At 47.2% G+C, this 13625-nt stretch overlaps 1 protein-coding gene across 6 annotated transcripts in view; it reads right to left on the bottom strand.

Annotated features, from left to right (window-relative positions):
- Positions 1-13625, bottom strand: part of PLEKHA7 (pleckstrin homology domain containing A7) — a 218600-nt gene that overhangs the window by 58186 nt on the left and 146789 nt on the right. For all 6 annotated transcript variants that reach the window (XM_083164693.1, XM_083164692.1, XM_083164696.1 and 3 more), the window contains one exon: positions 3647-3752. In XM_083164693.1, the coding sequence (XP_083020819.1) occupies positions 3647-3752 (106 nt within the window). The remainder of the gene's footprint in view (positions 1-3646; positions 3753-13625) is intronic.

Here is a 13625-nt window from a genome sequence, read left to right on the forward strand (position 1 = left end):
GGGAGGCTGGTCTGTACTGCACTGTGACACCCTATACTGCTCTGTATCACACTACTGTATGCACACTGGGAGGCTGGTCTGTACTGCACTGTGACACCCTATACTGCTCTGTATCACACTACAGTATGCAGACTAGGAGGTAGGGTCTGTACTGCACTGTGACACCCTATACTGCTCTGTATCACACTACAGTATGCAGACTGGGAGGCTGGTCTGTATTGCACTGGGAGGTAGGTCTGTACTACACTGTGACACCCTACACTGCTCTTTATCACACTACTGTATGCAGACTAGGAGGCTGGTCTGTACTGCACTGTGACACCCTATACTGCTCTGTATCACACTGCTGTATGCAGACTAGGAGGCTGGTCTGTACTGCACTGTGACACCCTATACTGCTCTGTATCACACTACAGTATGCAGACTGGGAGGTAGGGTCTGTACTGCACTGTGACACCCTATACCAGCACTGTATCACACTACAGTATGCAGACTGGGAGGTAGGTCTGTACTGCACTGTGACACCCTACACTGCTCTGTATCACAGTACAGTACGCAGACTGGGAGGTAGGGTCTGTACTGCACTGTGACACCCTACACTGCTCTGTATCACAGTACAGTACGCAGACTGGGAGGTAGGGTCTGTACTGCACTGTGACACCCTACACTGCTCTGTATCACAGTACAGTACGCAGACTGGGAGGTAGGGTCTGTACTGCACTGTGACACCCTATACTGCTCTGTATCACACTACAGTACGCAGACTGGGAGGTAGGGTCTGTACTGCACTGTGACACCCTATACTGCTCTGTATCACACTACAGTTTGCAGACTGGGAGGTAGGGTCTGTACTGCACTGTGACACCCTATACCAGCTCTGTATCACACTACAGTATGCTGACTGGGAGGTAGGGTCTGTACTGCACTGTGACACCCTATACTGCTCTGTATCACACTACAGTACGCAGACTGGGAGGTAGGGTCTGTACTGCACTGTGACACCCTATACCAGCTCTGTATCACACTACAGTACGCAGACTGGGAGGTAGGGTCTGTACTGCACTGTGACACCCTATACCAGCTCTGTATCACACTACAGTATGCAGACTGGGAGGTAGGGTCTGTACTGCACTGTGACACCCTATACCAGCTCTGTATCACACTACAGTATGCAGACTGGGAGGTAGGGTCTGTACTGCACTGTGACACCCTATACCAGCTCTGTATCACACTACAGTACGCAGACTGGGAGGTAGGGTCTGTACTGCACTGTGACACCCTATACCAGCTCTGTATCACACTACAGTATGCAGACTGGGAGGTAGGGTCTGTACTGCACTGTGACACCCTATACCAGCTCTGTATCACACTACAGTATGCAGACTGGGAGGTAGGGTCTGTACTGCACTGTGACACCCTATACCAGCTCTGTATCACACTACAGTACGCAGACTGGGAGGTAGGTCTGTACTGCACTGTGACACCCTATACCAGCTCTGTATCACACTACAGTACGCAGACTGGGAGGTAGGGTCTGTACTGCACTGTGACACCCTATACCAGCTCTGTATCACAGTACAGTACGCAGACTGGGAGGTAGGTCTGTACTGCACTGTGACACCCTATACCAGCTCTGTATCACACTACAGTACGCAGACTGGGAGGTAGGTCTGTACTGCACTGTGACACCCTATACCAGCTCTGTATCACACTACAGTACGCAGACTGGGAGGTAGGTCTGTACTGCACTGTGACACCCTATACCAGCTCTGTATCACACTACAGTACGCAGACTGGGAGGTAGGGTCTGTACTGCACTGTGACACCCTATACCAGCTCTGTATCACACTACAGTATGCAGACTGGGAGGTAGGGTCTGTACTGCACTGTGACACCCTATACTGCTCTGTATCACACTACAGTACGCAGACTGGGAGGTAGGGTCTGTACTGCACTGTGACACCCTATACCAGCTCTGTATCACACTACAGTACGCAGACTGGGAGGTAGGGTCTGTACTGCACTGTGACACCCTATACCAGCTCTGTATCACACTACAGTATGCAGACTGGGAGGTAGGGTCTGTACTGCACTGTGACACCCTATACCAGCTCTGTATCACACTACAGTATGCAGACTGGGAGTTAGGGTCTGTACTGCACTGTGACACCCTATACCAGCTCTGTATCACACTACAGTACGCAGACTGGGAGGTAGGGTCTGTACTGCACTGTGACACCCTATACCAGCTCTGTATCACACTACAGTATGCAGACTGGGAGGTAGGGTCTGTACTGCACTGTGACACCCTATACCAGCTCTGTATCACACTACAGTATGCAGACTGGGAGGTAGGGTCTGTACTGCACTGTGACACCCTATACCAGCTCTGTATCACACTACAGTACGCAGACTGGGAGGTAGGTCTGTACTGCACTGTGACACCCTATACCAGCTCTGTATCACACTACAGTACGCAGACTGGGAGGTAGGGTCTGTACTGCACTGTGACACCCTATACCAGCTCTGTATCACACTACAGTATGCAGACTGGGAGGTAGGGTCTGTACTGCACTGTGACACCCTATACCAGCTCTGTATCACACTACAGTATGCTGACTGGGAGGTAGGGTCTGTACTGCACTGTGACACCCTATACTGCTCTGTATCACACTACAGTACGCAGACTGGGAGGTAGGGTCTGTACTGCACTGTGACACCCTATACCAGCTCTGTATCACAGTACAGTACGCAGACTGGGAGGTAGGTCTGTACTGCACTGTGACACCCTATACCAGCTCTGTATCACACTACAGTACGCAGACTGGGAGGTAGGTCTGTACTGCACTGTGACACCCTATACCAGCTCTGTATCACACTACAGTACGCAGACTGGGAGGTAGGTCTGTACTGCACTGTGACACCCTATACCAGCTCTGTATCACAGTACAGTACGCAGACTGGGAGGTAGGTCTGTACTGCACTGTGACACCCTATACCAGCTCTGTATCACACTACAGTACGCAGACTGGGAGGTAGGTCTGTACTGCACTGTGACACCCTATACCAGCTCTGTATCACACTACAGTACGCAGACTGGGAGGTAGGTCTGTACTGCACTGTGACACCCTATACCAGCTCTGTATCACACTACAGTACGCAGACTGGGAGGTGCGTCTGCCGTGCGCTGTGTAATGAGATCCTCTGCATTCTCTGTTTCTATAGTGCTGAATGGGCCATTCTCCCTGATCCCTGTGCATTACACCTGGACGTGCATCGTGTAGATAGCATGAAGCAGATGGCACAGGTACAGTGCACACAGACCATTATACCCATCTCCCAGACAAAGGTTTATTTGCTCAGACACAATGTTCTCCACCTGCTCAGTCATTTCCATAGCAAATTATACCAAAGCAAATAGAATGGAGATTTACATCCGCAGCTCCCGGATATATGAGCGCACTCAGCGATATTACACATTGTCACAATATATGAATATTGAGGTCACTAGGTCAGTGATACAGAAGACACCGCCAGACCATCCAAAATCCTGGGCCGCACCATCCTAATGGCGGAGAGTGAGGCCCGTTATCTCAGTCAGTGCCGCAGCAGCAATCAGTGGGTGCAGTAAGGTGACTAGAATTACCTTGGGTGGGGGCTTGGTCTCTGCCGTGGGCGGGGTCACAGCTGAAGACCCCTCACTGACCATGCTATAGGGTCTCTGGTTCATCTGCTGCGGAGACATGATGGACCTGGAGAAGACAAATGAGTTAGCGAGAACATTATGCAGCAGAATAGAATTACTCCGATAATGCAGGACGATGACCACACATCCTCGGCAGGGGAACGATTAATGGACATTACATATTTAGGGGCACAGAACATAATCTGTAATTGGGTTCTCAGCAAATGGTATCACAGCTCCACGTGTGTCTCCACCCTCTGCATATACTACAGATTCCCGGTGTCCTGAAAATGACATCATTATCCGCCAGAGCAGGACAGGGACAATAATGGCAGCCCGAGTCACTGGCTGGGTAGCTGTGCAGTACACCTGTGCCCCTGCTAGGTAACCTGGGAAATGTGTCAGTGAGTAAGGAGTACACCTGTGCCCCTGCTGGGTAACCTGGGAAATGTGTCAGTGAGTAAGGAGTACACCTGTGCCTCTGCTAGGTAACCTGGGAAATGTGTCGGTGAGTAAGGAGTACACCTGTGCCCCTGCTGGGTGACCTGGAACATGTGTCAGTGAGTAAGGAGTACACCTGTGCCCCTGCTGGGTGACCTGGAACATGTGTCAGTGAGTAAGGAGTACACCTGTGCCCCTGCTGGGTGACCTGGAACATGTGTCAGTGAGTAAGGAGTACACCTGTGCACCTGCTGGGTGACCTGGGACATGTGTCAGTGAGTAATGAGTACACCTGTGCTCCTGCTAGGTGATCTGGGAAATGTGACGGCGAGTAATGAGTACACCTGTGCCCCTGCTGGGTGATCTGGGACATGTGTCAGTGAGTAAGGAGTACACCTGTGCCCCTGCTAGGTAACCTGGGAAATGTGTCAGTGAGTAATGAGTACACCTGTGCCCCTGCTGGGTGATCTGGGAAATGTGTCAGTGAGTAAGGAGTACACCTGTGCACCTGCTGGGTGACCTTGGAAATGTGTCAGTGAGTAAGGAGTACACCTGTGCCCCTGCTGGGTGACCTGGGAAATGTGTCAGTGAGTAAGGAGTACACCTGTGCCTCTGCTAGGTAACCTGGGAAATGTGTCAGCTAGTAAGGAGTATACCTGTGCCCCTGCTAGGTGATCTGGGAAATGTCAGTGAGTAATGAGTACACCTGTGCCCCTGCTGGGTGATCTGGGAAATGTGTCAGTGAGTAATGAGTACACCTGTGCCCCTGCTGGGTGATCTGGGAAATGTGTCAGTGAGTAATGAGTACACCTGTGCCCCTGCTAGATGATCTGGGAAATGTGTCAGTGAGTAATGAGTACACCTGTGCCCCTGCTAGGCAACCTGAGAAACAAAGTGTATGAGGTCCTAAAGATAGAGTTTGAGAACCTGGGCACGGATATAATACACGTGTAATACTGTTTAATATACATCAGTTCAGCGCGTTCCATACAATGTAATACGCTCCAATATACTATACTGCACCAAAACATTCTATAGTACACTACAATATACTGCACCATGCTTCTATATACTGCACTGCACCATCAGCACCTCCGGCATACTGTATCACACTGCACTATGCTCCGATATATATTGCACCATGCTTCTATATACTGCACTGCACCATCAGAGCCTCCGGCACACGGTATCACACTGCACTATGCTCCGATATATACTGCACCATGCTTCTATATACTGCACTCCACCATCAGAGCCTCCGACACACTGTATCACACTGCACTATGCTCCGATTTATACTGCACCATGCTTTTATATACTGCACTGCACCATCAGAGCCTCCGGCACACGGTATCACACTGCACTATGCTCCGATTTATACTGCACCATGCTTCTATATACTGCACCATCAGAGCCTCCGACACACTGTATCACACTGCACTATGCTCCGATATATACAGCACCATGCTTCTATATACTGCACTCCACCATCAGAGCCTCCGGCACACGGTATCACACTGCACTATGCTCCGATTTATACTGCACCATGCTTTTATATACTGCACCATCAGAGCCTCCGACACACTGTATCACACTGCACTATGCTCCGATATATACTGCACCATGCTTCTATATACTGCACTGCACCATCAGAACCTCCGGCACACTGTATCACACTGCACTATGCCCCGATATATACAGCCAGGGCTATTTTTGTGCAGGCTCCAGCAGGAACTGAGGCCCTTATTCTAGTTCACTCTTTCTGACAAAACATTTCTTAGATGGACAAAACCATGTGCACTGCAGGTGAGGCAGGTGTAAAACCCCACCCAAATCTAATTATCTCTGCACAAGTAACACCTGCCTCACCTGCAGTGCACATGGTTTTGTCCATCTAAGAAATATTTTGTCAGAAAGAGTGAACTAGAATAAGGGCCTCAGTTCCTGCTGTAGCCTGCTGAAAAATAGCCCTGTATACAGCACCATGCTTCTATATACTGCACTGCACCATCAGAGCCTCCGGCATACTGTATCACACTGCACTATGCTCCGGTATATATTGCACCATGGTTCTATATACTGCACTGCACCATCAGCACCTCCGGCATACTGTATCACACTGCACTATGCTCCAATATCAACTGCACCATGCTTCTATATACTGCACTGCACCATCAGCACCTCCGGCACACTGTATCACACTGCACTATGCTCCGGTATATATTGCACCACGGTTCTATATACTGCACTGCACCATCAGAGCCTCCGGCACATGGTATCACACTGCCCTATGCTCCGATTTATACTGCACCATGCTTTTATATACTGCACTGCACCATCAGAGCCTCCGGCACACGGTATCACACTGCACTATGCTCCGATTTATACTGCACCATGCTTCTATATACTGCACCATCAGAGCCTCCGACACACTGTATCACACTGCACTATGCTCCGATTTATACTGCACCATGCTTCTATATACTGCACTGCACCATCAGAACCTCCGGCACACTGTATCATACTGCACTATGCCCCGATATATACAGCCAGGGCTATTTTTCAGCAGGCTCCAGCAGGAACTGAGGCCCTTATTCTAGTTCACTCTTTCTGACAAAACATTTCTTAGATGGACAAAACCATGTGCACTGCAGGTGAGGCAGGTGTAAAACCCCACCCAAATCTAATTATCTCTGCACAAGTAACACCTGCCTCACCTGCAGTGCACATGGTTTTGTCCATCTAAGAAATATTTTGTCAGAAAGAGTGAACTAGAATAAGGGCCTCAGTTCCTGCTGGAGCCTGCTGAAAAATAGCCCTGTATACAGCACCATGCTTCTATATACTGCACTGCACCATCAGAGCCTCCGGCACACTGTATCACACTGCACTATGCTCCGATTTATACTGCACCACGTTCTATTTACTGCACTGCACCATCATAACCTCCGGCATACTGTATCGGACTGCGCTATGCTCCAATATCAACTGCACCATGCTTCTATATACTGCACTGCACCATCAGAACCTCCGGCACACTGTATCGTACTGCGCTATGCTCCGATATATACTGCACCATGTTTCTATATACTGCACTGCACCATCAGCACCTCCGGCACACTGTATCACACTGCACTATGCTCACATATGCTACACTGCACCATGCTTCTATATACTGCACCATCAGAGACTCCGGCACACTGTATCACACTGCACTATGCCTCGATATATACTGCACCATGCTTCTATATACTGCACTGCACCATCAGCACCTCCGGCATACTGAATCACACTGCATTATGCTCCGATATATACTGCACTGTACCATCAGCACCTCCGGCATACTGTATCACACTGCACAATGCTCACATATGCTACACTGCACCATGCTTCTATATACTGCACTGTACCATCAGCACCTCCGGCACACTGTATCACACTGCACGATGCTCACATATGCTACACTTCACCATGCTTCTATATACTGCACTGCACCATCAGAACCTCCGGCACACTGTATCGTACTGCGCTATGCTCCGATATATACTGCACCATGTTTCTATATACTGCACTGCACCATCAGCACCTCCGGCACACTGTATCACACTGCACTATGCTCACATATGCTACACTGCACCATGCTTCTATATACTGCACTGTACCATCAGCACCTCCGGCACACTGTATCACACTGCACTATGCTCCGATATATACAGCACCATGTTCTATATACTGCACTGCACCATCAGCACCTCCGGCATACTGTATCACACTGCATTATGCTCCGATATATACTGCACCATGCTTCTATATACTGCACTGTACCATCAGCACCTCCGGCACACTGTATCACACTGCACTATGCTCCTATATATACTGCACCATGCTTCTATATACTGCACTGCACCATCAAAACCTCAGGCATACTGTATCACACTGCACTATGCTCCAATATATACTGCACCATGCTTCTATATACTGCACTGCACCATCAGAGCCTCCAGCATACTGTATCACACTGCACTGTGCTCCGATATATACAGCACCATCATAATCTCCAGCATACTGTATCGTACTGCGCTATGCTTCTATATACTGCACCATGCTTCTATATACTGCACCATCAGAACCTCCGGCACACTGTATCGTACTGCGCTATGCTTTTATATACTGCACCATGCTTCTATATACTGCACCATCAGAACCTCCGGCACACTGTATCGTACTACGCTATGCTTCTATATACTGCACCATGCTTCTATATACTGCACCATCAGAACCTCCGGCACACTGTATCGTACTGAGCTATGCTTCTATATACTGCACCATGCTTCTATATACTGCACCATCATAATCTCCAGCATATGGTACTGCACTATACTCCAATTTATACTGCACAACATCCTTCAGTACACCTAGTGGTTTTGAACTATGCTCCTGAATAATGCACTGCACCACAACAATCAACAGTACACCACATTGTGAACACCGTGCACAAATATACAGCACTGCACCAGCACAATCTCTCCAATATATCACATTATGCCGTCTTATGCTGCACCACAACATTCTCCAGTATGCCACACTGTACTGCGCTGTGCTCCTGCATATTGCACTGCACCACAATACTATACTGCACCATGCTTCTTGTACACTGCACCGGAATCTCCATTACACAGCATTGTATTACACTACACCACAATCTCCAGTAAACCACACACTGCACAGCACAATGCTCCACTACACTGCACTGCACCACCCTAATCTCCAATATACTGCATTATAGAAACATAGAATTTGACGGCAGATAAGAACCATTTGGCCCATCTAGTCCCTTTTTTACCCTTCAGGTAATCTCAACCTTTTTTAATCCTTAATTCTTTGTAAGGATATTCATATGCCTATCCCAAGCATGTTTAAATTGTTCTACTGTCTTAGCCTCTACCACCTCTGATGGGAGGCTATTCCATTTATCCACTACCCTTTCTGTGAAGTAATTCTTTCTAACATTTCCCCTGAACCTACCTTCCTCCAGTTTCAGTGCATGTCCTCGTGTTCTATTACTTATTTTCCTTTGAAGAAAATGTCCCTCCTGTACTATGTTAAAACCCTTGATATATTTGAAGATTTCTATAATGTCCCCCCTTTCCCTTCTCTGCTCCAAACTATACATGTTAAGATCTTTTAGTCTATCCAGGTAAGTTTTGTGATGTAGGCCATGCACCATTTTAGTTGCCCTTCTTTGTACAGTCTCCAATGTATTTATATCCTTCGGAAGATATGGCCTCCAGAACTGAACACAATACTCTAGGTGAGGTCGTACCAATGACCTATACAGTGGTATTATTACGTCTTTTTTTTCTGCTACTGATTCCTCTCCCTATGCAACCAAGCATCTGACTTGCCTTCCTCATTGCTTTGTTACATTGCCTCCCTGCCTTTAAGTCACTTGCTTTAGGTCACTTGCTTTGCTATGCTTCAGTATACTGCACCAACTTCCAGTATACTACACTGCCATGTCCCATGTGCTTACATACACCCCCGCAATCTCCAGTACACCAACAGTGTACTGCATAGCGCTTCTATACACCACACCACCACAATCTGCAGTGTCTTTAGTACACCGTACTGCACATCGCACTGATCCAATACACTGCAGCGCAGCAATATTCGTACACCTAATTGTCCTGAATCATGCTCCAATATACTGCACTGCACCACCACAACCTTCAATATACCATGTTATACTGTATTATGCTCCAATATCTGCACTGCACCACGTCAAACTCACAACTATCACACTGTTCTGCTCCAGGATACAATATACTGCACTGCAATCTCCAGTATGCCACACTGTATGGCACCATGCGCATACATACAGCACTGCATGACAATCTACAGTGTACCACACTCTGCTGCACCATGCTCCTGTATACTGACTGCCCCACCACAATATCTCTAGTACACCATACTGTACCATGTTCCTGTATACTACAACACCACAATATCTCTAGTACCCCATTCTGTACTGTACCATGCTTCTGTATACTGCACTACATAACATTAACCACAATATCTCCAGTAAACCACAATGTACTGTACCATGATCCTGTATACTGCACTGCACCGTCACAATATTTCTAGTAGACCATACTGTTGTGTACCATGCTCCTGTATACTAGTACACCACAATATCTCTAGTACACCATACTGTACCATGCTCCTGTATACTGCAACACCACAATATCTCCAGTACACCACTTTGTACAGTACTATGCTCCTGTATACTGACTGCACCACCACAATATCTCCAGTACACCACACTGTACCATGCTCCTGTATACTGCAACACCACAATATCTCCAGTATACCGCGCTGTACTGTACTATGCTCCTGCATACTGCACTGCATCACCACAATATCTCTAGTACACCATACTGTACCATGCTCCTGTATACTGCAATACCACAATATCTCCAGTACACCACACTGTACTGTACTGTACTATGCTCCTGTATACTGCACTGCGCCACCACAATATCTCCAGTACACCACACTGTACTGTACTATGCTCCTCTATACTGCACTGCACCGTCACAGTATCTCTAGTACACTATACTGTACTATGCTCCTGTATACTGCACTGCACCACCACAATATCTCCAGTACACCACACTGTACGGTACTATGCTCCTGTATACTGCACTGCACCACCACAATATCTCCAGTACACCACACTGTACTGTACCATGCTCATGTATACTGCACTGCGCCACCACAATATCTCCAATACACCATCCTGTACTGTACTATGCTCCTTTATACTGCACTGCGCCACCACAATATCTCCAGTACACCACACTGTACTGTACTATGCTCCTGTATACTGCACTGCGCCACCACAATATCTCCAGTACACCACACTGTACTGTACTATGCTCCTGTATACTGCACTGCGCCACCACAATATCCAGATTCTAAATTCCCTATGACTAGAATTGGCATAATATCCCTTTAATCCAGGAAATATATGATTCACACAGGTTCTGTGGCTGGTACAAGCAAGCTAAAATGCAGCCAGCCCCAGAACCTGTGTAACTTGTGCCTACCTATCACACACACACACACACACACACATACTATATACACTATACATCATTACTTGTCAGGTGCAGCCAGCGCCAGAACCTGTGTAACTTGTGCCTACCTATCACACACACACACTATATATACACACTATACATCATTACTTGTCAGGTGCCAGTTCAGCAGCCAGCCGCAGAACCTGTGTAACTTGTGCTTACCTATCACACACACACACACACACACACACACACACACACACACTATATACACTATACATCATTACTTGTCAGGTGCAGCCAGCCCCAGAACCTGTGCCTACCTATCACACACACACACACATCATTACTTGTCAGGTGTCAATTCAGCAGCCAGCCCCAGAACCTGTGTAACTTGTGCCTCCTATCACACACACACTATATATACACTATACATCATTACTTGTCAGGTGCCAGTTCAGCAGCTAGCCCCAGAACCTGTGTAACTTGTGCTTACCTATCACACACACACACACACACACTATATACACTATACATCATTACTTGTCAGGTGCCAGTTCAGCAGCCAGCCCCAGAACCTGTGTAACTTGTGCTTACCTATCACACACACACACACTATATACACTATACATCATCACTTGTCAGGTGCCAGTTCAGCAGCTAGCCCCAGAACCTGTGTAACTTGTGCTTACCTATCACACACACACACACACACACACACACACACACACACACACACTATATACACTATACATCATTACTTGTCAGGTGCCAGTTCAGCAGCCAGCCCCAGAACCTGTGTAATTTGTGCTTACCTATCACACACACACACTATATACACTATACATCATTACTTGTCAGGTGCCAGTTCAGCAGCCAGCCCCAGAACCTGTGTAATTTGTGCTTACCTATCACACACACACACACACACACACACACTATATATACACTATACATCATTACTTGTCAGGTGCCAGTTCAGCAGCCAGCCCCAGAACATGTGTAACTTGTGCCTACCTATCACACACACAGATACTATATACACCAGGGGTTCCCAATCTTTTTTTAATCACGGCACCCTAGAGTAAAATCATTTTTTTTCACGGCACCCCTAGGCCAAACTTATTTTAATTAGATTGGATTTATATGCGATTCTTAAGATCAGGTATGTGGTAAAGGACAGGATTTGCTTCTGTTTGTACACATTTTATTAATGGCAGCCACCAGCACTGATTTTGCTCATAAATAATTAACCATTAATAATTTGAGTTAGTCCTGGACCACCAACCCAGGGCACCCCTGCATGTGTCCCAAGGCACCCCAGGGAGCCACGGCGCACAGTTTGGGAACCACTGATATACACTATACATCATTACTTGTCAGGTGCCAATTCAGCAGCCAGCCCCAGAACCTGTGTAACTTGTGCTTACCTATCACACACACATACTATATACACTATACATCATTACTTGTCAGGTGCCAGTTCAGTAGCCAGCCCCAGAACCTGTGTAACTTGTGCTTACCTATCACACACACAGATACTATATACACTATACATCATTACTTGTCAGGTGCCAGTTCAGCAGCCAGCCCCAGAACCTGTGTAACTTGTGCTTACCTATTACACACACACACACTATATACACTATACATCATTACTTGTCAGGTGCCAATTCAGCAGCCAGCCCCAGAACCTGTGTAACTTGTGCTTACCTATCACACACACACACATACTATATACACTATACATCATTACTTGTCAGGTGCCAATTCAGCAGCCAGCCCCAGAACCTGTGTAACTTGTGCTTACCTATTACACACATACACATACTATATACACTATACATCATTTCTTGTCAGGTGCCAATTCAGCAGCCAGCCCCAGAACCTGTGTAACTTGTGCTTACCTATCACACACACACACACACACACTATATACACTATACATCATTACTTGTCAGGTGCCAATTCAGCAGCCAGCCCCAGAACCTGTGTAACTTGTGCTTACCTATTACACACATACACATACTATATACACTATACATCATTTCTTGTCAGGTGCCAATTCAGCAGCTAGCCCCAGAACCTGTGTAACTTGTGCTTACCTATCACACACACACACACACTATATACACTATACATCATTACTTGTCAGGTGCCAGTTCAGTAGCCAGCCCCAGAACCTGTGTAACTTGTGCCTACCTATCACACACACAGATTCTATATACACTATACATCATTACTTGTCAGGTGCCAATTCAGCAGCCAGCCCCAGAACCTGTGTAACTTGTGCTTACCTATCACACACACACACACACACACACACACTATATACACTATACATCATTACTTGTCAGGTGCCAGTTTAGTAGCCAGCCCCAGAACCTGTGTAACTTGTGCCTACCTATCACACACAC

The sequence above is a fragment of the Crinia signifera genome, chromosome 11 (assembly GCF_055691185.1).
Source record: "Crinia signifera chromosome 11, ASM5569118v1, whole genome shotgun sequence".
NCBI classification, from domain to species: Eukaryota; Metazoa; Chordata; class Amphibia; order Anura; family Myobatrachidae; genus Crinia; species Crinia signifera.